Genomic DNA, 23,175 nt, shown 5'->3' on the forward strand with positions numbered 1-23,175 from the left:
CCTACCTCCCAACATGTGAACACCCATTAATGATGAAAAAATCTGTACTTGTTTGTTCTCATTCAATGTGATTGCCTGGATTATTTTTTTTCCACACTTTATCTAACTTTTTATTGATTTATTTTTTATTGTATATAATACTAGGTTTCCGTATATGTTATTCTGGAAATTAAAATTTATTAATTAGCACATAAATGAATTTATTTAGAACATGGCAGCTTAATAATTAAACTAGTTTAAATTCCGATTGTTTGGTAAACAATTTGTATAAAATCAATATTATTCCTACTCCGAATTCAAATAGTTTAGTAAACAAATTCTATAAGAATCTGATTCTGATTCCTTATCAATTCAACTCTTCTTCAATTCTATTCTCCTCATTCTGATTTCAGATTAGTAAACGTGTCTTTAATGCTAAGTCAAGTCGAATGAAACTAGAATAAACATTATAGACCTTATTTATTAATATGAAATTCTCAAGATTTATTCATGATCCATTACATATATTAAATTCTAATCACGTACTGTAATTAGAATTCTGGATTTTGCTTGATATATACTATACTACATCGATCTGAGATTCCTGCACTCGTACTAGTGGGTTAAAATATTTCAATATGTATAGTGCTTAAGTAGAGGAATTATATCCCAACATTTATATACGCACGGTGGTCGCAATTTTGCCATTTGCTCCTAGAGGGAAAAACCCGCCAGGCATTGATGCATTTCCAGTTCCATACACAATCCCCAAAATCTCAGCTGGTGTCCTTGCATACGAAAGAGAGTTAGGATCGGCCGATAGGACGTTACTAGACGTCCGATTCTCCGCCCCAAGGGTGGTGGTTACTATGAGCCCTTCATCTTTGTTGCCACTCCCGCCCAGCCGATTCCTATGTGCAGAAATTCGGTTGGTGAAATCAGCCACGGTGAGGATGTAAGGAAACACCTTCTGATTCCTTCTCTCATACAGTAGCGCACGTACCACGGCATCTTGCCCAGCCTCAACACCCAAAAGTGATGCAGCCAACTACATATGCACACCAACAATTTAATTAGTATTGATGAATTGATTTTCATTAATGTTGAAAAACCCACAACTTATTACTTAACATCCTTGTGGCTAGATCGGTTAATGTCAATCATAGTCGAAATTGAACATTTTATGCAAATTTTGTGTAATTTTGTTATAGAGTTACGTTTGAAGCCATAAAAGCTTGTTACTTCAGTTTAGCCAAGTTGGCAAGAATATTGTGCTCCACTCTCTATACACAAGTCCCCTTTCATATTATAGATGAATTTAATATAGTTCTCTTCTCGTTTGAGAAGCCATAGAAGCTTATTTGACCCTTAGAATGAGACTTCTTCCCACATAAACATATTGTTCTAAATTGAGGTGAATTTTAATGAAAAGATTAGAACTGATCATGAAGAAAAGTACTAAGCGGCCGTTTGAAAATAATTTCGTTTTCAATTTTTAGTTTTTACTTTTGAGAAGTCAATGAAGCAGTTTTCAATTTTCATTTTTTGAATCGAAAGTAATTACCAACAAGAATTCAACTTTTAAAAAAGTGAAGAAAAAAAAACTGATTCAAAACTGAAAACTAAATGTTTATCAAATGACCCCTAAATTTAACTAATTAAATAATTATTTCTTACATCTAGAGTAGCAGGAGCGGTGAGGTTTGGGATGACGCCAACGTAACCTCCCATACCCACATAAGGAATCAAGTAGGCTGCCAACAGAAAATTGACGGAGTTTGCATAGGGATCGAATGGAGGGACCAGGTTGAAGCCCACTGATAGGTCAAATACTTTTGCAAAATTCTGACGGCTGAGATTTAAAAGTGGCCTTGGAAATCCTCCTACTCGTGTAACAATTGCCCTGAAATCCATTGAAATATTGGAGTATTTAATACCACCATGCATGGTTATGGTATGAATTAAATGGGTCATATTATTACATGTGAGAGCCATTAGTATTAGTATTATTATTAGATAGTGTTTAAACTATAGTGCTAATTTTGTATTTTTTGAAAACATAATTTATAAACTTTCAATTTCAATGAAAATGAAAAGTTTTTTCTTATGGGTTGTATGATAATCATTTCATTTTCAATTTTTTAATTTATTTTTTAAACCGAAAACCGAAATCTTGTCAGTTACTATTTTCAGTTTTCAGTGTTCAAAAACATGAAAACAAAAAACTACTTTCTTGAGTTTTCAAAATTTGGCCTTGGGTTTTCGCTTTTTAGTTTTGATTTTTCATTTTTTTTAGGGTAAACTGTCGGTTTACCCCCTGAACTTTCACATCACTTTCGATTTCCCCCCTGAACTTTTCTATTGGAAAATTAAGGACTCAAACTAATTTTTTTAGCCAATTTTCCCCCTACCGTTAGTTTTTCATATATGCCATCCATATTTCCGTTAAGTGAGACCATGTGCATAACATGTGAGGATAGTTAAGTCATTTCAATTTTAAAATGATTAAAAACTGAAAATAAATAATAATAATAATTTTCCCTCTATTTTTTCCCGCTAATTCCTATCCTCAATTTTAATTTTCCCTCTCATTCCTATGCATGAGAAATAACATATGGTGTTATTGTCTTCATAAGTAGCTAAGTTAATCTTTTTTTTGAAGCATGTACTACCATTTTTATTTTCTCTAACAAATTAATAATTTGACAAATGTTAATGGTGTTATTGTCTCCAAAGCAGTGCATTAATATAAGAAACATGTCTATTAAAAAGACTAGGGTTTCTTATATTAATGCACTGCTTTGGAGACAATAGCACCATTAGCATTTGTCAAATTATTAATTTGTTAGAGAAAATAAAAATGGTAGATAATAACACCATATGTCATTTCTCATGCATAGGAATGAGAGGGAAAAATAAAATCGATGATAGGAATTAGCGGGAAAAAATAGAGGGAAAGTTTTGCTTTTTTTATTATTTTCAGTTTTTTAATCATTTTTAAGAGTGAAATAACTTAACTACCCTCACATGTTGTGCACATGGTCTCACTTAACGGAAATATGGATGGAATATATGAAAAACTAACGGTAGGGGGCAAGTTGGCTAAAAAAATTAGTTTGAGTCCTTAATTTTCCAATGGAAAAGTTCAGGGGGGAAATCAAAAGTGAGGTGAAAGTTCAGGGGGTAAACCGACAGTTTACTCTTTTTTTTAACTAAAAACTAAAAGTAGTTAACAGACAAGATTTCAATTTTTAGTTTTAAAAAAAAAAGTTAAAAATGAAAGGCAAAACTAAAAATTAAAAATGAAATAGTTATCAAACAACTCCTTAGCCCAACCAATATCTAACTAGAGTATCTTGGGTGAATGGCTACCTGAGTACACCTCGTTTAAGTGCATGGCTGTGCGGCTAACCAAGCACAAAACAAATAGGCAATGGTACTAGTGAAGAGTCGCTTTGGTTGGGTTATTTTGAAAGTTTTAAACTTTATATTAAGAAAGGGTATTTTGTACTGTTACATAAGGGTTCATATAAGAAAGAATTCAACACAATAGTGGTTTGATAAAATCTTATAATTTGGAATGCTAATATTGTAAGGACGTGATCGTTTTATTCTAGAAAATAGCCGATCATCAACCATGTGTATTGTAGTAGTGCATGAGAAAGAACAAAGTTCTTAACTCGATCATATTTTCAAGTTTTTAACCCATATTCATGTGCGCTTTGACATTGGTTTTGGCCCAAGTGTATGCATAAATTACTTATTTGATTGCCTGATTATTTCTTGAATTTTTTGTGATTAATATAGAAATTAAACCCTATCTTTCGAAAAACCTGATATGACCAACTTCTTGATAACCGAATTCCTCGATGATAGGGCCGACAAGAGAGTCGAGATTGGCCTTCTGTGCCCCAATGGGAGCCGGACCTCCTTGGGTGAGGCTTGGACTGATTGAGTCGAGCCCTTTGCCCAAAGCACCCGACAGAAAAAACTCCGCCTCCATGAATTCCAAGTTCAAGGCAAATTGAACCATATCGCTGTCATTGGCTTCCTGACCTGAAGCAGTCATGGCCTGAAAGCTGAGAAGATTGAATGCAAGAACAAAAAGAAATGCAGAGCTGAAATAATAAGATATTGAACCAGCTGTTGCCATTTCTAATTTCATGCAACCAATATATGAACTAAATTTTAACAGTTGTGGATATTAGTGAATGAAACATACGTTAGTACTAACTAGCTTATATAGGTCATGGATTCGTGGTACATTAATTCCGTGTGACAGAGACAATACGAGCAAGAGAAAGGATTATAGGTTGTGGATTCGTGGTACCGCAAGAATATCCTACACTATATTTAGATGAAGAAATTTAAGATCATTAAGATTATGTTTCGATAAGAAAATTTGAGATTACTAAGAAATTTTTAAATGATAGAAATTGAAATGACGAGATTTTATTTTCAAAAATATGTGAATTTTCTTATTTGGTTAACCTAAAAAACAATGAAATTGGATATGGAATTTGTTATTTTTAAACTCTCAATCATAGAAATTGGGAAATGATATCTATTTACATGGAATTTAAACTTAGGAATTGGAGGTTCCAAAATTCCAAGGTTTTTTCCCCGCGGAAATTGTAAAGTTCAATATTTATGAATCTAAACAAGAGAATTAGTGCATGTTAATTTATAAATTCTGATTTTAATCCAAATTTCAAGTTTATCTCCCTGTGTAAGGTATTTTAAAATGATGGAATTTTATTTTCTAGAATTTGTGAATCTTCTTGTTTAGTTAACCTAGAAGAACAATGAAATTGAATAGAAATTTTCTATTTTTAAACTCTCAATCATAGAAATTGGGAAATGGCGTCTATTTACATAGAATTTAACTTGGGAATTGAAGGTCTCAAATTCCAAATTTTTTTCCATGCGGAAATTCTAAATTTCTATGTTTATAAATCCAAACAAGAGAATTGGTGCATGTCAATTTATAAAAATTGATTTTTACCAAAATTCCAAGTTTATTTCCCTTATCCAAACATAGTGTAATTAACTTGGTTGTATTTACTTATCTCTTTCTCCTTCACCCTAGTACTTGTTCTCCTCCTATATTTGCAACTTGCAGTACGATGCATTACAATATGCTTTGGGCGATCGAAGGAGCTTGGTAAGTAATTAGATACCCAATTTAACTGATGTAGTGTGTAGTAAAATGTTTTAAACTGGTGAGAGTTGGGTAATTTTTTGTTTTTTTGTTGTGATGATCGGATTATGACATGTGGTGACTTTGTGTCTTATAAACTTATAGTATGAACTAAAAGAGAAATGATAATCACACTTTGCTTTCTTTCTTATATATTGTTGAGAGTATCAATTTCATACTGGAAAAAAAAAATTTGCATGTGCTTATACGTAATTAATCAAACTACTTCTTATATTACTAATTGATTTTATAGTAGAACCTCAACTCTCTTCATGGTATCAGAGCAGATTGTCTCATGTGTGAAGGTCAACAGTCATACGTGCTCCACGTCACCCGATTTGTATTGTCCACGTACTACTACTAGGCATGAAAATTTGCGACATATGCTCCATATCACTCGATTTGTGTTGTCCATTTGTCGATTTAACCACTGAATTATTCCCCATGTGAAAGTCCTTGAACTAGTTTTCAAATAAATAAGTCTTCTAAACTCATTAAAAACTGACAAATTCATTCTACTAAGTTATTTTATTCAATTTTATAACAATTTGTCACGTGACACACTTTAAATGGAGAAAAACTTGTGTGGGGTTTTGCTTGCCACTGAATGTTACTAAGTGGCACTACTATTCAATCAAAACTCGCAACATGGCAAATCTTAAATATAATCTTTTATATTTAAAACTCCTATAATTATTTTTAGTACCCCATAAAATTTAATTAGTGGTTCTTTTTTTTTTCCTCTTCTCTCTCTCCTTTTAATTTCTTCCCAAACTTTCGCTATCGTCTTCTTTCCTACTCTGTGTTTTTTCTTTGTTCGTAAAAATATGGTCACAAGGGCAACAAAATGGAGGCAGATGTTTATGCTTGAATCATAGCACAACGGATGTTCTTTTTTTTTCTTTCTTCCCAAACTCAATACACTATTTTTTTTTTTAAATATGTCTTTAATTCATTAAAAACTGTCGTTTCAACCCTCCAAATTAAGTACAATAAAAAATCTTTAAAGTAATACTCTATAATGGAATAACATTTTTTTTTTTGAAAAAATGATATTATGTACACTAAGCGATAAAATAAGACCCGAACGAAACAAACTACACACAGTTTGGTTTGGTCAGCTTTTCGGTTTTAGATGTCAAACTCTAGGGAGGGCAGATGGCCAACCCAATTTAATTAGAAAGGTTACTATATATAGAGTGGTATATCACAGCTATACTAATAACCAAAGAGAGTCCTAGCTTGCTGGCTAGTAGTAATAATTCCCTTTTGTTAGTCATTTATGCTCAGTTGGATCATTGGATACCATGTTCGAGTTCACAGATCCGTCAATTGTTCAACAGATTTTATAAGGCGAGATGAGAAGTTATTTGGCGGTGCAACTGCAAGTCATAGTCAAGAGTTAAGGCTATTGGTTACATTAAAATTTTGGTTATTGTAGACTGTATAGGCTTGGATTCGAATTTTGTTTAAATGTTTTGATGTGGTAGTTTCCCTTTGAACTTATTACTTAACAGATTTTTGAGCAAATTCAGAGTAAATACTAAATTTAATATAGGTGTGAAGGAAACTATCCGCTTGAATACTCGGTTTAAACTATGAGTCATATTTCATGTAACATAGAGGGTTCGTTTTTTGTGGTTGTGATTGGAGAGAGAGTTTATTGTCTTAATAATGTTAATGAATCCTTTGTGTATTTGTATTACGTACCCTCGTGGCCCTTTGATGCCAAATTATGAATGCAATCACTTTATTACAAAAAAAAAAAAAAAACAAGTTTTTGACTTTTTTTTTTTATATTTTTTATACCAACAATCGATATTATCTACACTAAAGAGAGAGGTGGACTTAGCCTCACAATGAGCTAGTAATAATGTGGTTTAAATTCATCTTTGGCGAGAATCGAACCTAAAGACATCTCACTTACCAGTGAAAAGGAATATCACCAGACCGTAATATTAAATGGCTAAAAAGCTTTTGGCTCTTAAACATGAGAAAGTAGGCTTTCCCTCTTCTAAACTAAACCTCCCGGACCCCCTCATGTATGAACCCTGCCCAACCCTTTTGATGTTCAACCACGATCTATTTTACTAGTTCAACAACCAAAATACAAAGTTGACACACTTTTCTAAACTATTGTGTTTGGGAATTACTTGATTAACGAGTGTATTAGGGCCATTAGATGTGTGGGGTTAATCTAGTTACATATTAATATCAAACTCTTTATATTCCCTATAAAGATGAAGAGATCTTCTATGGGATATTTTAGTTTAAATATCAATTAAAAAAATAATTTAGACTATCTCCAACTCTTGATCTAAAACTTCAAATTTTTAGCCCAAAAAATTTAGGTTTTAACGCAGAAACATCTTTTGTGCTTCAACCCTTATGGCCTAAAATTTTAGCCCCAGATTATTAAAGAATGAATTTAGGTTTTTTTTTTTAAAAATAATTAACTTTTAAAAAATAATTATGTAGATTATCCTAAATTAATTTTATGAACATTTTAACATAAAAATATTTAAATTCCGATAAACATTGAAAAAATACTAAACCAACACATGAAACTCAGGAAACACTATAGAAGAATATGAAACACATAATTTTAACTGTTGAATTTAAAGTTGGGCCGTTAGATCTTTTTTTTTTTTACCGTTAGATTTGATCATATTCGATTTCAGTCGTTGAATTCAATAAATTTATAAATATAATAAATTTATAAATATAAGACAAAAATATTAACTAAATTAAATGTGGACCGTTGGATAACCAACAACCCATTTAAATGTGAGCTATGAGAGTGGATGCCATTATTTGACACACCCCGACCTAAATAGAGATGACGTAGCCATATGCGCCGTGCGGAAGTGAAGGTGATAAGATAATGTGGGTAAATAAAAACCAAACTAACTAACTTACACTAGACTAGTATATAAGTACTAGTGGAAGTGTTAGCGTGTAGATACACATAATCAGAGCGTAGGTACCAAGGTACAGTTCAGCAAGCTAAATACTAATTATACATGATATGAAAGAAAACCCTACATTGATGGATGTCTGTCAGAACCGCCGCAGAGTCCTCATAAGTCACCAACACAAATTTCTATCTAAAACCTGGAAGGGCGCGAAACAGAAAATATGAGTGGGCAAAAATAAAACTTTTCAAAACCATATCACTTTCAAAACATATAAACCCTCACCGTAAAACCCGTATAATTTCCCAGAAAATAATAATACATACGTATATAGAAATCATGCTCGGGAGTAGTGAAAACCAAGTATATGCCATGTCAACCATCTCAGCAATGAAATAAGTAAGCCAGGTGAAATGAATCAACATAAAATGAGATGCCAGCCGGAGTCACCTAACGTGACCTGTATGGCTGAGTTTATAGCTCATCAATCAAATTCTGCACATAAATCAGAACCACCTAATGTGGTCTGTACGACAGGCTAGATGTAAATAAATACGCTCAAGTGCTATGATCACATGAAGGTTGTGCAAAATATCGCAAGTCACCTACGAATCGGAACCACCTAGTGTGGTCTGTACGACAGGTTGGCACCTATCTTGGATCCAAGGTGAGTGTGTGGTGCGGGAGGTGAACGATCACGTGAAGGCTAGGCCCTGACCTCGGGCAGAGCACTAACATCGAGGTGTAGGATAATGAGCACTAAATGCATGTAAACATAACTATACACACTGCAATCACTATCATCAATATGTACTCACCTGAAGCTTACCTGGGTGTCCGCATCATCATGCAATAATATGCATATCTATACTAATGCATATACTAAAATATAATGCAATTGACATGGCATTTAAAAACGCAAATCCACTTAAAACAATTTTTGGGAAAATGGAAAATATATATACATATATATACAAAACCAAAAGCCCACTCACTGGTATGTAGCTAGGTCGTAACCCCCAAGTCTTGCCTAACTGCACTCGTCCTCCGGAAGCGTCTCACCTATATGTGAAACAACTATTTTAACGTTACTTTAAAGCACATAATCAAAACCATATAATAACTTCTCATACGTTACTTGGGGTGTTTGAATATACGATCGTGGCTTACTCAACACCACGAGCATGCCCATATTGTTAGAAAATTTTTCCAATGACCCATGCGCCAGCCAAGGCACGGCCATACGCGCAGGCACATGTTTGGCATGTTGGATGGAACCTTTAACGCCGTTAGAGAATATTCTGCTAAATAATAGAATATTCCGTTAAATAAACCTAATGCCGTTAATATATTCCGTCAAAGTTGACGGAATATGCTCCTTTCTTCTCCGGTGTTTCGCCAGGATCCGTTGTCGGCCGCCACTGCGTCACTGGATTCTGGAAAAATCTTTAAACCTTAATATCTTCCTCGTTTTTCAACCAAATTTCACAAACTTTATATCAATTTGAAGCCCTGAACGAGTAAAACATGATCTTACCTCTTAGAGGTCCTAAAACTAACAAAGTATAGTCGGAATATATCTTGAATATTCCGGTCAACCTCCAACTCGAGGAACTAGCCTATCCCGACGTCCAAAACCTTTCCAAAAATTGTTCACAAGTCTTTATGGAGTAGTTTTAAGACTCCCTTAAGCTTTAAAACTCCATGAAATAACCACGATCACGACAAAGCAACAGAGCACCACGCCGGAGCTCCTAGGTTCTTGGGTTCCCGTGATCCGTTCTTTGATCCAATGGTATGGATGGGTTCATGAAGTCACCAGAAACACGTTGGTGCAAAGCTCAAGCTCGATCGATGAAGTTTGGATGGTGTTTGAGAGTTGAAGGCTCAAATCGTACGGACAAGGGAGAAGAGTTGAGAAGAAAGAAGAGAGAAAGAGAAGGTTTGCACGTGTGAGTGTATGTGTGTGTTACGGGATTGGGCAGAAATAAAAGAAACAAAGCTTTGATTGGGCTATGGAATTAGGGCCTAACAATTGGTCCAAGGTTGTAGGAAAAGAAAATGATTGGTAGATTAAGTGTGAAACCAAAACTTATTCATCTACTCCTATTTGTTCGTAACATTTCCATTACGAACTCAATTTGATCACATTAGCGGAAAAATAATAATTTAAAATTATACACGTACATCCACGTCATTAAGCCTCGAGGGCATAATCATCATTTCACATTCAAGGATAAAAATATATAATTATTCGGGACGGGTCGTCACACTGTTTATATGCTAACAATAAATGTGATTCTTCTAGATAGAAAACCTACTATATTTCCTTGTTCAATTTTAAGTGTTAAAGACAATATTCATATACTTAGAGTTGCCATTCTAAAGTCCTCATTTTGAAAACATGTGAGGTCATTTTTTATATGAGCATCAGATTAATTTTACAGTAAATTAATGTTAGGACCCGTCCCAAATTTAACGATATTTTATTACTAAAGGAATGAATTGACCAAAATGCCCCTAGAAGCTAGAATGTTGACTTTCATTGACCTTTGTGTCGTGGGACTCATGAACCATTCTTTCAGTGTATTCTTGTAGTACTCGTCGCTACGAATGCGTGGGCGCAAGCGGAATTGAAATCAGAGTTATGGTGAAGATTTTACGAAATTATGAAACTTGAGGATATTTTAGTAAATTTGTATTTTAGACATGGACTTCGGGTCGGGATGTGTCAATTAAATATCGACTTTAATAATATCTATTGCACAAAAATAAAATACTAATTCCTAAAACAAAAGAATAAGAAGAGAGAAGAAGGTTTCATGAAATATCGAATCTCTTCCATTTGCAAAACATAATCTCCTCATCAAATATCTAAACTCAGCAAATGCAATTGCATAAACCCTAATAATTTTACACATTCAATTTCATCCCATCTTTTATCAATACTAATTCAAACCAATTAGTTACAAAGAACCAAAAAATTTGAGATTGTTTCGTAAATTGGGATCCCTTTCTTCTTGAACGCGTGAACCCTTTTTATATAAAATTTTCCGACGACAGTGGAAATTTTGAAACAGGTTCTTCTCTCTTTGTCATACGCGAAAAGGAAAAAATAAAATAGTCAGGATGAGAGAAGGGGATGAACAATCGAGAGAGAGGGATAGAGGGAGGAAGGAGATGTGGAGAGACGATAGGAGAAGACGACGGAATGTTTAACGCGAGAGTTCTTTTTAAATTTATTCATCTCACATAATTATTATGTTTCAGTGCAACAAGAATGATTTAAGTTGATAATTTAAGCTATCATAAGATTAATTTAAGGACTTATATGAAAAAGCACCTCATGGGTCCTCAAAATGAGGCCATTCCAACAATGTTTTGTTTTTTGTTTTCGGTAAACTTAACTAGGTTTAGTATTCAAAACAGTTCTGATACTACAAAACAATCCCATATTAACTAGGTTTATTATGCTTCTTTCCATGTGACATTTTTGCTCAAGTTTGGATTGGTTTCAAGATCATCGTCTTAACATGAGAAGCATGGCCGTGGTTCCAGCCCAAGGCCGCAGCATTTTTTGGTGAACATGGTCCGTTTTGTTTTGGTCAACAAATATGATCGCTTATGTTACTGGGTTTAGGGTTTCAAAAAATTGAGCACATCTGAACTCTTCCGAGTTTTCTTTCTTTTTTTCGTTCTACTTTTTTAGCCTCTTCACCTCTTTCTTTCTGATATAGTAGAGACATCCAAGAAAATATATCAAATCCCGTTTCCTTTTCTCTCCCTGCGTTTGCACATCAATTTATATCCTTAGCATCCTTCTGAATGCTTCCATAGTATGAACACTGCATCCGGTCGTTGATCGATTTCGTCTTCTATAGTGAAAATTCTTGCCCACACAAGGAAGAAGGCGCGTCATATCATGAAAAATTTTGGTCACACAAGGATGTTTTGAAATATCTCATATCGAGAAAAAAAGAGTTTAAATATCCTAACTCCACTCCCACTAATATTAGGGCATTTTGTGATAAAACCACACACCTAACAGATTATGCTGGTAGTAATTTAAGGACAATATCGGTACTTTTGGAAGTCGTCTTTTGGTCCGTCTCTTTTATAATTCTACATGGTTTCAGAGTCAAGAAGTGGGCTCATACACCCACGTGATGGGTGGATCCCCTTTGTCCCGCGCAAAGATGGTGGATTTCTTCGCCCCGCGTGTAGAATGAGTCCCTTGGCTCCACGACCTTGTCGATGAAGGCGTGTTATGGCATGAAGACCCCGCCGTTTTGAAATGAACATGAAATGTACGGCTAGTTTCCAAAATCGTACCCATGGACAATGGCTTCAATTCTCTGTCGCTTGCTCTCCTTCACCGCCACCTCCGCAGCTTCCCTATCCAGGGGCCCAATCTCGCTCCTCTTTCTCATCTCCTCCACCGCCTCCGTCCCCTCGCTGGAGTCATAGCCTCCGCCAATAGGCTTTCTCCTACTTTATTCGTCAGGTGCTTGGGGACCACATCGACGACGAGGTCGCGGCTCGATGATGGGTGTGACTTCACGATGTTCATGCTCTCATGTAATCTGATGCTTTCATTTTTTTATTTTTTATTTTTTATTTTTTATTTGGTTCTTTCTTTCTTTGGGTTGGATGGGATAGTCTGAGGCTGTAGAATGCTCTAGATGAAAGTTTTCCTATTAGTCGATTGATGTTATAAGATATAACTAATAAAACGGATTTTGTGTTTTGAAATTGGAATCAAAGAAAGATATTTAAAATGGCTATATGTTGTGACTTGGAATAAATGTTTCTCGATAAGGTACTTGCCCAAGTTCATTTCCGGAGGCAAACCGTCAATCAAACGGTTCTCTACTACTCATAGTAGTACTGATGAACTAGCCAGTTTCTTGTGTTGCTTGTATCTGAAGAAATCTTTGGTCCTTGCAAGTTTTCAGGTATAGTGATTATGAATAATATTTAGTGAATTTCCGTTACGAAATTCCAATTCTTCAAGAACTGCGTCTTGAAAGGCGTCTTTGTTTTTGTACACTGCGTATCAGTATCTGCGTTGTTTTCAACTAGTTCACAAGAATGCGTACGTGATTGTCTGGTTTCTTGTTGTTTGGTTTGGCAGGTGAACCTTTTATCAATGGCCGAGCAGTACCATATGATCCCACGTACGTGAGGTATGGCTCCTGTTCCAAACCATTACCGAGCTTTAGATAATCAATGGTGATAGGTCTTATGGGCAAGTTTTAGATAGTCAAGGAGGCTGCCTGAGTTAGGTTGTAGGTTTTCATGGTACGATGAGTTTTGAATGATATTTTGTTTGGCATATTGCTGGAGTCCCATCCTCGCCCCGAACACCAAACCTAGAAATTTCTCCGAACCTGTCCCTGTACCCGATTTACATTCTTCATATCCGACACATTTGGACCCGAACCACAAAGAAAATTGCCATCCCTACCTGAAACTGCATTTTTTTCAATAGACGATTGGGTTAAATTGTTAATTGTTAAGAGGAAGGGGGATTGGTGGGAATCAAACCAGCACCAAGTGCACAGGCATGGTTGCTTTCTACCATTACGGTAAAGCGCCATCTGCTGCCCGAAACTGCATATTAGTCAGTAGTTTTATGGTTTATTGTGAACACAAAAATTATTGCATTAAATTTTGGTCCTTCTGCCATAATTATGAAAACCAGTACAGAATCACAACTAACTTCATACCAGAACAGCTCATAAACTGATCAGACTTACAATTTACAGAAAGAAGAATAATGAATAAGAAATTCAGCACAAGGCTTGTATACTTCCAGTCACAAAAGCCCTTTGCAAGCCGTCTTTTCCTATAGTTCGGAGGCCAGTAAAAAACCCCGCCTTTGAGCTGTCGTTCTTAAATATCAATACCGCAGAAAGATCATCCCAATATGGAACATCCACCCCTTCCATGGTCGGAGGAAGTATCAACAGCTTTGTCGGTGGCTCAATAACATGCCTAGATTTTTCATTCCTATAAAAGGTTGATGTTGCTTACTGGATATTCCTCATCACCTGTACCTGTTGTATCATCAATCGTAAATTGTCAAAACTCCGGTTTTCCTTTTGCATAAGAACTTTCTGTTTTCCTCGCTAACACTTCCAGTCGTAAAAATAATTTGAATCTGCTTCAGTTAATAAGTTGTGAATCAGCAGGGAACAGATTCCTTCTGGTCGCTTTGTTTCCTCTTCTTCTCACTTTTGTGGTGTGGCTTATTTGAAGCTCGGTCAGCCTTGGAAACAATCTTAGAGACGGTAAACCCAGCTTCTTCAAACATGTATGATCTGTGAGGAAGTAATGCATTGCGAAGAACAATGTCGATACCATCATACGTCCAAACACTCAAAACTGCCTCTCCTTTAAGTCCAACAGCAAACCAACCAAGACCTGCAGCAGCAATATCCACCGAACTTGAATCCCAACTGTTTCCGCTGATTCGAAATTCCTTTCTCACCCACTGCCCAAGCTCCTTAACTCTATTCTCTCCAATTGGTGGCTGAAACAAGGAGGACATTTTGGCATCAGAACAATTAATAAGACTTTAAGACTAATGACTATTAGATAGAAAACCAAGACTTTGGAGAATTATCACTCGTCAACTAGTGTTAATACCTGCAATTGACGACCAAAATGTTCCTCTACCATTGTGCATGCATTTTCGGTTTTTCCCATGTGTAGTGGAAGATAAGGAGATGCCCATACTGTAACATAAACAGAATCTACGGATGATTCTTCTATATCCAGCCTCATAAGCCCAGCGATATGAACTGAATACCCATCCTGTAACAGCCAAAGGACAAGAAATATTAGCTATGATAAATGGAACAAATATTAACAGATCACATTGAACCTAAATTTGCAACAGACATTCTAAGATCAATGATGAACTATGCATTTGAACATAACCCAAAAAGTAGCAAAAGAGAGTCCTTATCAATGGTAAATGAGCGTCCAATACACGCAATCAACTTTCTAGTGAGATATAAACTCAATAAATAAGGTTCTGAACACAATTGGTTACTGGATTTTTCATGCAGCCCAGAAATCGGTATATTTATCAAATTGTTGAGGTAGTTCCAATTGTTGTTGAACTCGAGCTGGTTGACGTGTACAAAGACAAACCAAACCACAAACTAAACGATACTATAAGGCAAGATCATGCTTACACAATTGAAGCAACGGGTGCTTAGTAATAGTAACAAAATTTGAGCTTTTTGATTCTATCTATTAACATGGTATGTGTTATTAAATTTATTCGCATTGGAAGAAACACATTACTGTGAGTTAACAAAGTGATCTACTCAAAGTTCAGAAGATTAAATAACCAAATACGAATACCCAAAAGCTATAACTGCACATTCCTCCAAATTCAAGACTATATATGCAGTTATACATGAAATCAACAGGTACTTTACCACTTCACCCTTGTAATTGGGAGTAACGAAATCAAGAAATCACTATAAGGTACTTGATGCTCAAGTAAGCTTACCTTGATCCTGTACGTCCTCGGTCTCAACTCCTTGCTAATGTTGACAAGACTTTGTTCCTCTCTTGTCAACCTAGTCGTAATCTGATGAGGATTCAAAAGCCCGGGAGTATCAAACAACTTAGTATGACCAGGAAGAACACCTTCCACTCTAACAATTCCCAATGTTGTTCCGGGAACTGGCGCTTCTGTCAGATGCGTAATCTTCCCTCCAACATGCTTCCCTATCGCATTTATCAGTGTACTCTTCCCGGCATTCTGCGCCCCTACTGCCCACACATTCCCTCTCGGCCCTGCCAAGCTAGTAACATCATCAACAAGATTCTTCAACCCCCAATCCCTCACAGAACTCACCAAATGCACACTCGTTATCTTACTCGCTCCGCCCTCCCTTGCTCTTGTCCTAACCCAATGCTCTAACCTCGTGGGCGACAACGAACTCGGCAAAAGATCAATCTTTGTCACCACAAGCACCACTCTCGGCACATTCCCTGATTTCCCCAGTTTCCAAGCTGTGAAATGCTCCTCAATTGTATCCGAAACCAACTTGGCAACCTTTTTAGGAAACGACCCATCGAAGTCTGCAGCATCCACCACCATTAGCACCACTGATCGGGTCCCCGACGTCAAAGCTAACTTCCTCCCAACCGTATGATCAAAATCAAAATCCGGTAGTAAATTCTCCACCGTCAGATCCTTCACTTTCCCGTAATGCCTCAGAGAATGACACCGTGCGCAGACCACCGGCTTTTCGACCTTGACTCCCACCAAATCGGCCTCAGAACTCAAGTTTTCGGGCTCGATTATGAGACCCCTTTTGAGAGAATCATTGAATTCGGGCACTTGACCAACGTGCTCGAGATGGGTCCCCAACCGATACGTCCTCGGATCCTTTTTCGAGGGCTTGAGGAAGAATCCGGGGTGTTTGGGGTCGGAATCCTGCATGTGAACTCCACACCCACGGCAGACATGGCGAGCTCCGGCGGTAGTTTCATCGTAATTTCCTTCGCGGTTAAAGGGCAAGGATTGAGACGAAGAAAATGGGTGGAAGAAAATGGTGGAAAATGGTAAAGATTGAGAATTTGTGGGATTTTGGACTTGGGGTTTTGGGAATGAAGGGAAATTTGAATAGGGGGTTTGGGCTGGGAAGGATTGGGCGAGGAGGGAGAGAGAAAGGAGGGGTTTGAGCTTAGATAGAGAGTGCGTTCGAGCTATCAGTAGCATGTCTTTCTTTTATTTTGAGATTGGAGGGGAGAGAGAGAGGGTCGCAGGGTTTAGGGTTTAGGGTTTAAGCGGAGGAGGTGACCACCGTATTTTGTGGATGGGCGTAGGGTTTGGGCTATGGTGATGATGGATTGGGGAAGAGATCCCATCCGGATCTCTCTCACCAAATCCTAGGGGTCTGAAAATCCGGATCCTTGAAATTTGATTCAACCACTACAAACAATAGACCATTCTAAAGTTGTAATAATTGTAACTGTTGAATTAAATTTAAAGAGTCCGGATCTCCGGATCCCTAGGATTTGGTGGGAGAGATTCGGATGGAATCTCTTCCCGATGGATTGACCCTCACTCAGTGATAAATATTTTGATTAAAAGTCAAATCAGATAAATCTCTATCACTCAAATTTCGTCTATTAGCGGTAACTAGTAGTAGCATGCTTGCAGTCCCATTTGGAAATAAAACTTTAATTCAATTCGAATGTGAGATTGTCTTCTACTTTTTTCATTTTATCACTTACACTCCCGCTTAATGACACAATCTTTTAGTTAAAAGTAAATAAGCGCAATCTATGTCACTCAAATTCCGTCTAATGGCGGTAACTAGTAGTGGGACGCTCACAATCTCTATTGTTTTTGGGGTGTGCTATCCACACACCTCTTTTTACTTCTCTCACACTCTTGTTAATTTCTGTCCGTTGATCTTCTTCAATTCATCTAATCGGACGGCCGAAACCGAAAAAGTGTGGAAGAAATAAAAAGGGGTGTGTGGATATCATACCCCTTGTTTTTAATTGAGGGAGGGGGTAGATGAAGTTCTTGTGTTCGGAAGTACATATATGGGGTGGGCGACCAAATACTATATCCTTCCTTTAGTAATGTGATCAACAAAATCACAGATACCAACACTCCTATGTTCAAAAGCAAATTGTTATCGAGGTTTTTGGTTGCCAATCACAATCTCCATGTCTTCCACATACATTAATTGATCATCATTCATCGACTAGTCTCCTACATACATCAACAATTGATAATCATCCACCGTCGTCGTATGGAAGATCAAGATGGTCAAATACAACATTATCCTAGTGTATAAAGCGATACGGGGAGAGAGATCGAATACCAAATGTAGAGTTCAACGATAAATGCTCTTAACAACTTGAGTTACAAGTCTTGCGTTTTACGTGCCAACAGAAGAACACAGGAGATGCACATCAAGACTCAACGAAAGAGATCTTCAATAAATTTTATCAAGCAAAAAAATATCCGGCCTTTTACATAGAGCTCCCTCAATTCCTTCCAACCTTTTTATTTTTCGCAGTAAAAGGTTACAACATCTTTGAACAAGTTTCTAGTTTTTATCTCAGTGTTCTTTCCATATACGGCCGGCGACTTTCAGCTTCAGCTCCTGCCTACTACCACCCGAGAAGAAGAGTGCTAAGTTCCTCTGAATAATTAGTCCGTCTTGACTGTCACGGACCTTTCGGTGGCTATCTCGGATACTCCGAGGAATTCCTTGCCACATGAGCTTTCTACCACTGCCACTGACTTCAAGACTATAAGTGAATTGCTTCGCCTCATCATCATCGCCCATGAACCTTAGGAATGCCATGTAAACCGGTGCGGTTCCAATGTGGAATGCCTCAAAATGCAAGCAAAACTGACGGCCAAAACAGTTGAAAATCTGCACTACATTCAAAGTCAAAAATGGGTATGAATACATTGGTAGAGGTTGAACAGAATCAAATATGAGAAGATCGATTTTGTTTTATGATTGTTCATTCCAAAAAGATACTTATGAGACTGCAACATTTGTACCGCTTTTTCTACTCAGAAATTAAATACGTGATATGATAACAGAAACAAAGAAGTCATAGCAAAAGACAGCAATTTGTCCTTTCGTTGGGGATTAAGAAAGAAGGAGAATTTCAAATTTAGCTATGTCAGTAGGTCTTTGATGATTCAGACGCTGGACTAGGGAATTTCCCACAGCCTTTACAAAAATTTACTAAAAAATCGAAAGTTTTAAAGAAATACGTTGTCCTGAAATAAACAAAGGCACTTTGACTGGTAAGAGAAGAAAATACTGTATCAAGTTTTTACGTGATACTTAAAAGATGCAATTCCCTTGACAAGATTGTTTATAGAAATGCAATTTCTGTATGTGTGTATGTAGGATATACATGTAGAGAGAGAGGGAGAGAAACATACTGTCAACATCCATGTAGCGTTTTCAACTTCTTGGGGATTGGATTTAACATATCTGTGGTTGAAAGTACTCCCGTCATGCATGTCGACCTTGTGATCATTTTTAAGATGCATCATAAGGAATTGGATATCTCCAGTGACAGAACATTCAGCTCCAGCATAAGGGCAGCTGTATGGACGATAGTTACAGATTTTCTCATGCTTTAGCTTGCTGTAGTATGGGAATATATCTTGGCAACCATAAATTTGGTATCTACAAGGAAGATCCAGAGACTCTGCTACTTTCTCCAGTGCCAAGCACCTTATATTTCCAAGTTCGTTTCGACAAGTGGGGCAACAGTTGTGCACTCTGACCTTACAGCTCGAGCAAAGAGTATGGCCATTTGGACACTACAATATACAATATAAGCTTCAATAAGTTCTCACTTTTACAAAAATAATATCTTAGAACATGTATATTAAAACCTATGTGCATGCAAACGAATCTGAAGACCATATAATGATGTTCAAGATAGGATGGTGTATCATTATGCTAGATGGCGTATGACGGTATTTGTCAATTGATCCTTCACATTCGATGAGTAGGCAGTTCTTAAGAAATCCAGTTTTGGAGTTCAAGTTTTTTGAGATTTAAAACTTTGTGAATGTTTTCGAGTTGTGTATAGTTGTGGCAGCATAAAGACCTTTAAATTTCAATTGTATAACTTTATAGAACTACCAGATGCTTAAAACCCTATTAGCATCAATTGCAGGATTTTTCTTATTCTTCGACCAAAAGAAAAGACATATTCCTATTAAAAGAAGCATGGAATCCTCCTTGATCATTTAAATTTAAACAAATATTAAGACATACCTGGTGAATTGGAGGACACATTAAATTCATGCAAACAGGACACTCGAGTAGATCATGCACATTACTATTTGGTGGCAGTCCAGGATTTCCAATCAAACCAGCAGCAGCTTTTCTGAAAGGGGAAGCCCTTAGATCAGCAGTGGAAGTTGCAACATCAGTATCTGCAAATGCCATACGAGACTCGGCCACATCTTCACAGAAGCGACCTCCAGGAGACATGTTTCTTCTTCAAATGTCAAAGCTGGTACTCTCAGGTTGGGATCAATATCATGGTATTTTTCCCGAATTGTGTCACTTTCCTTAAGTGTCAATTAAATTACCCTGTCATTCCCCCATCGGAAGTTTAGTGTTCTGCATAACTTTTCTTTCAACGATATGCATGTAGTTGATGTAATGGAAAGCAAGGTATTTGTCAGAAAAAGGCATGAAATAAAGATGCCAATCTACAGTTTCAAGAAAGCCATATAATAGCATTGAATTAAACTTTAGGCACGTGAAAAAACATAAACTCGTGCATTCGGGAGAGTTTGAGGTAGGATTACGGGTGAGAAAGGGATACGATACCTACTTGCAAAACTTCAGAACAGAATTGGGAATTGTTAGAAAGGCTTTAAAATCCGATATCCTACTTGCAAAACTTCAGAACAGATTTGTGAATTGTCAGAAAGGCTTTAAAATTGGATTTTAAAGCCCAAAATCCCATCTTATAATCTAACAAATGAAACAATGAGATCTAATTCCTTGTTTAGTAGAACACCTCTTGATTCATTACCACTCCACCCCTAAACCTACACCAATTATCTTAGATTCTACAAGAGATAATGACAGAATATACGAGCAGTTCCAATTTTATCACGGTCATTGGTCACCAAGATCTTTCTCGAACGGAAGTTATAAGCAATGATTCCATAGCAGTTTGCCGTTACAACGGTATTTCCTATTCACAATAAAACCTATCAAAACTATTAACAGAAGTAATTGGAGAAAAAAGAAGTTTACTTGAGAAACAAAACCAATCAAAAGAAGTAAAAAATGCCTAATTTGCGTGTGAAGAAAATCTTAACAACAATTCCCTCGTGCCTTTGGAAAATAAGAAAATTTGCACAGAGAGTAAAAGTAGTTGCCTTGTTTTCTCAGCATGAAGCCTAAAAAAGCATATAATAGTCTTGTGCTTCACATGATTTATCAAAAAGGTAAAATTATCAGATCAAACAACTTCCAAGTGCTTTTGAGAATCCCTAAAAACTACAATGCACAGTGAAGATCCCTGCAACAATAAATTATTGTAAAGCGGAAGAAAACAAGATTGGTACTTGGTAGTGATTATTTCCAGGTAAGATGCAACAAAAAGTGGAAAAAACTCAGAAGCAAAATCCAGAAGCTGCTTTTACTTTTCAATTTTCATGGCATTCTTCAGCTCATTTTTACAAAAGCACTTTCAGGAAATGAAAATTGAACACTAGAAATTGCATACTCCAAAACCCAATTCAAGAATTCAACAAAAATTACACTTTCTCAACCAAAAACTACCAAATTTAAATAAAAAGAAACACACAAAAATAATTAATGGGAAGAAATAGAAAATCTTACCAAGAACTGCAATAACCCCAATGGGAAGAAAATAGAAAACTGCCCAATTCCCAGATGAGATTTTGAGTTCAAACGCTTAAATATTCAAACTTTAATCCACCACCACCTGCCAATAATTGGAGCAATTTTTTTTCACCAAGAGATTAAAGACAAGCAGAAGAAGGTGTTGAGGTGGAGAAGAATCCGTGAAAGCTGGCCCGGATTTGGCGTGTCTTAGTTTGATTTGGGCATTACAAAGTTTTCAACTTTCAAGTTTCAAGAGTCCAACCCTATCTCTCTCCCTCAAAGAAGATAATGGATTTTCATTTTTCGATTTTGCCTTCCCCTTCCTTCCGCCTTGCACTTGTGAGAGAAATTTGTGATAGCGACGGGAACAGTCCCGTGTTTTTATGGAAGTTGTCAGAAATTTTATTTTTAAGTTATTAACTTTTTCATACATATATTTTATCATTTGTATAGTGATACATGGTGTATCATTCCGTATATCGATCATATTAGCGTGTGTGTATGTGTGCAACTCTCTCCCTCACGAGAAATTCGTGAGATTTTTTAGTGTGATCGGTACACGAAATGATACATTATGTGTTATTATACAAATGATGAGATATGTGTATTAAAAAGTTAAATAACTTAAAAAATAAAATTTTCCACCACTTATATAAAAACACGTGATATACCTCCTATGTTCCGATTACAATGAAATTTTTTTTCTCCCTCATTGCCTCCGACACCTAAGCACACTCGGACAATATTTTATTGTATTTTCATTCAAATTAATTGATTGATTGGTAATATTCACATATAGAATTAGTGTGACATCCCACATCGTTCAGAGAAGTGGATTCTGTAAGCCTTATATGTATATTATCATCTCTACCTAGCACGATGCCTTTTGGGAACTCACTTACTTCTAGTTCCGTAGGAACTCCGAAGTTAAACGAGTTCGCGCGAGGTTAATCCCATGATGGGTGACCCACTGAGAAGTTCTCGTGTGAGTTCCCAGAAACAAAATCGGCGTGGTCGGGACTCAAAACGGACAATATCGTGCTACGGCAGAGTCGAGCCCAGGATGTGGTGGGGACCTAGGCTGGAATGTGACAATTAGACCCTGCTATAAATTTATTATCTTAAAACTATAAAAAAAAAAAGTAAAGCATTTATTATCTTAAAACTATAAAAAAAAAAGTAAAGCAATTATATGTTTACTTACTTAAAATGACATGAGTCGTGAGTATAAATGATGAAACTGATATTATGAACAAAAGTAATATTTGTGTTTAGTTAACATATTGTGTTACTAAACCATAATTTAGTTTTCATTTATTGATATATCATTGTTTCCAAAAATGATTTTTATATAAAAATTTTGATCAGATTCATTTGTGTAAAGTTTCTCATTGATATTGAGAATGTATCCGTTTGTTGACTTTAGTATACCTTGTTAATAACTTTTAACAAATTATTATAAAAATTAAAATAACCGCTAAACGGATTATAAGTGATACAATACATGATTTATTTTTCATTTATTGATTGATAGATGTGTATTCCTAAATTTTCATATGTAGCAATATCCAAGTTAGTTACACATTGTTGTAAAAGAAAATTAAAAAGGAAAACTAATGAAAAGAGATTGAAAACTTTGAGTTTTAATGATAAGGACAAAATAAAGGGTAAAGTGAAT

At 36.2% G+C, this 23,175-nt stretch overlaps 4 protein-coding genes across 6 annotated transcripts; 1 reads left to right on the forward strand and 3 right to left on the reverse strand.

The window, feature by feature from the left end:
• Positions 1 to 435: 435 nt before the first annotated feature.
• Positions 436 to 4,174, reverse strand: LOC126588458 (desiccation-related protein PCC13-62-like). Its single transcript, XM_050253549.1, has 3 exons — positions 3,813 to 4,174; positions 1,657 to 1,882; positions 436 to 1,027 (listed from the first exon to the last, which is right to left on the reverse strand). The coding sequence occupies exons 1-3, from the start codon at positions 4,142 to 4,144 to the stop codon at positions 656 to 658; spliced, it is 930 nt and encodes a 309-aa protein (XP_050109506.1). The 5' UTR covers positions 4,145 to 4,174; the 3' UTR covers positions 436 to 655.
• An 8,085-nt stretch (positions 4,175 to 12,259) lies between these two features.
• Positions 12,260 to 13,634, forward strand: LOC126588467 (uncharacterized). 2 transcript variants are annotated; one of them, XM_050253563.1, is made up of 2 exons: positions 12,260 to 12,672; positions 13,229 to 13,634. In XM_050253563.1, the coding sequence occupies exons 1-2, from the start codon at positions 12,429 to 12,431 to the stop codon at positions 13,318 to 13,320; spliced, it is 336 nt and encodes a 111-aa protein (XP_050109520.1). In that variant the 5' UTR covers positions 12,260 to 12,428; the 3' UTR covers positions 13,321 to 13,634. The 2 variants fall into 2 exon arrangements, 1 of the variants encoding a protein (XP_050109520.1); XR_007611463.1 differs by having other exon boundaries at positions 12,536 to 13,049; positions 13,229 to 13,282.
• Positions 13,635 to 13,725: 91 nt separating this feature from the next.
• LOC126588449 (GTP-binding protein BRASSINAZOLE INSENSITIVE PALE GREEN 2, chloroplastic-like) lies at positions 13,726 to 16,972 on the reverse strand. The gene is made up of 3 exons (XM_050253539.1): positions 15,623 to 16,972; positions 14,746 to 14,913; positions 13,726 to 14,629 (listed from the first exon to the last, which is right to left on the reverse strand). The coding sequence occupies exons 1-3, from the start codon at positions 16,841 to 16,843 to the stop codon at positions 14,282 to 14,284; spliced, it is 1,737 nt and encodes a 578-aa protein (XP_050109496.1). The 5' UTR covers positions 16,844 to 16,972; the 3' UTR covers positions 13,726 to 14,281.
• Positions 16,973 to 18,061: 1,089 nt separating this feature from the next.
• Positions 18,062 to 21,851, reverse strand: LOC126588459 (E3 ubiquitin-protein ligase SINAT2-like). 2 transcript variants are annotated; one of them, XM_050253551.1, is made up of 4 exons: positions 21,492 to 21,851; positions 19,902 to 20,062; positions 19,052 to 19,438; positions 18,062 to 18,524 (listed from the first exon to the last, which is right to left on the reverse strand). In XM_050253551.1, the coding sequence occupies exons 2-4, from the start codon at positions 19,929 to 19,931 to the stop codon at positions 18,204 to 18,206; spliced, it is 738 nt and encodes a 245-aa protein (XP_050109508.1). In that variant the 5' UTR covers positions 19,932 to 20,062; positions 21,492 to 21,851; the 3' UTR covers positions 18,062 to 18,203. The 2 variants fall into 2 exon arrangements, with proteins under 2 accessions (XP_050109508.1, XP_050109507.1); XM_050253550.1 differs by having other exon boundaries at positions 19,902 to 20,222.
• Between the last annotated feature and the right edge of the window lie 1,324 nt (positions 21,852 to 23,175).

The sequence above is a fragment of the Malus sylvestris genome, chromosome 11 (genome assembly GCF_916048215.2).
Source record: "Malus sylvestris chromosome 11, drMalSylv7.2, whole genome shotgun sequence".
Classification (NCBI taxonomy): Eukaryota; Viridiplantae; Streptophyta; class Magnoliopsida; order Rosales; family Rosaceae; genus Malus; species Malus sylvestris.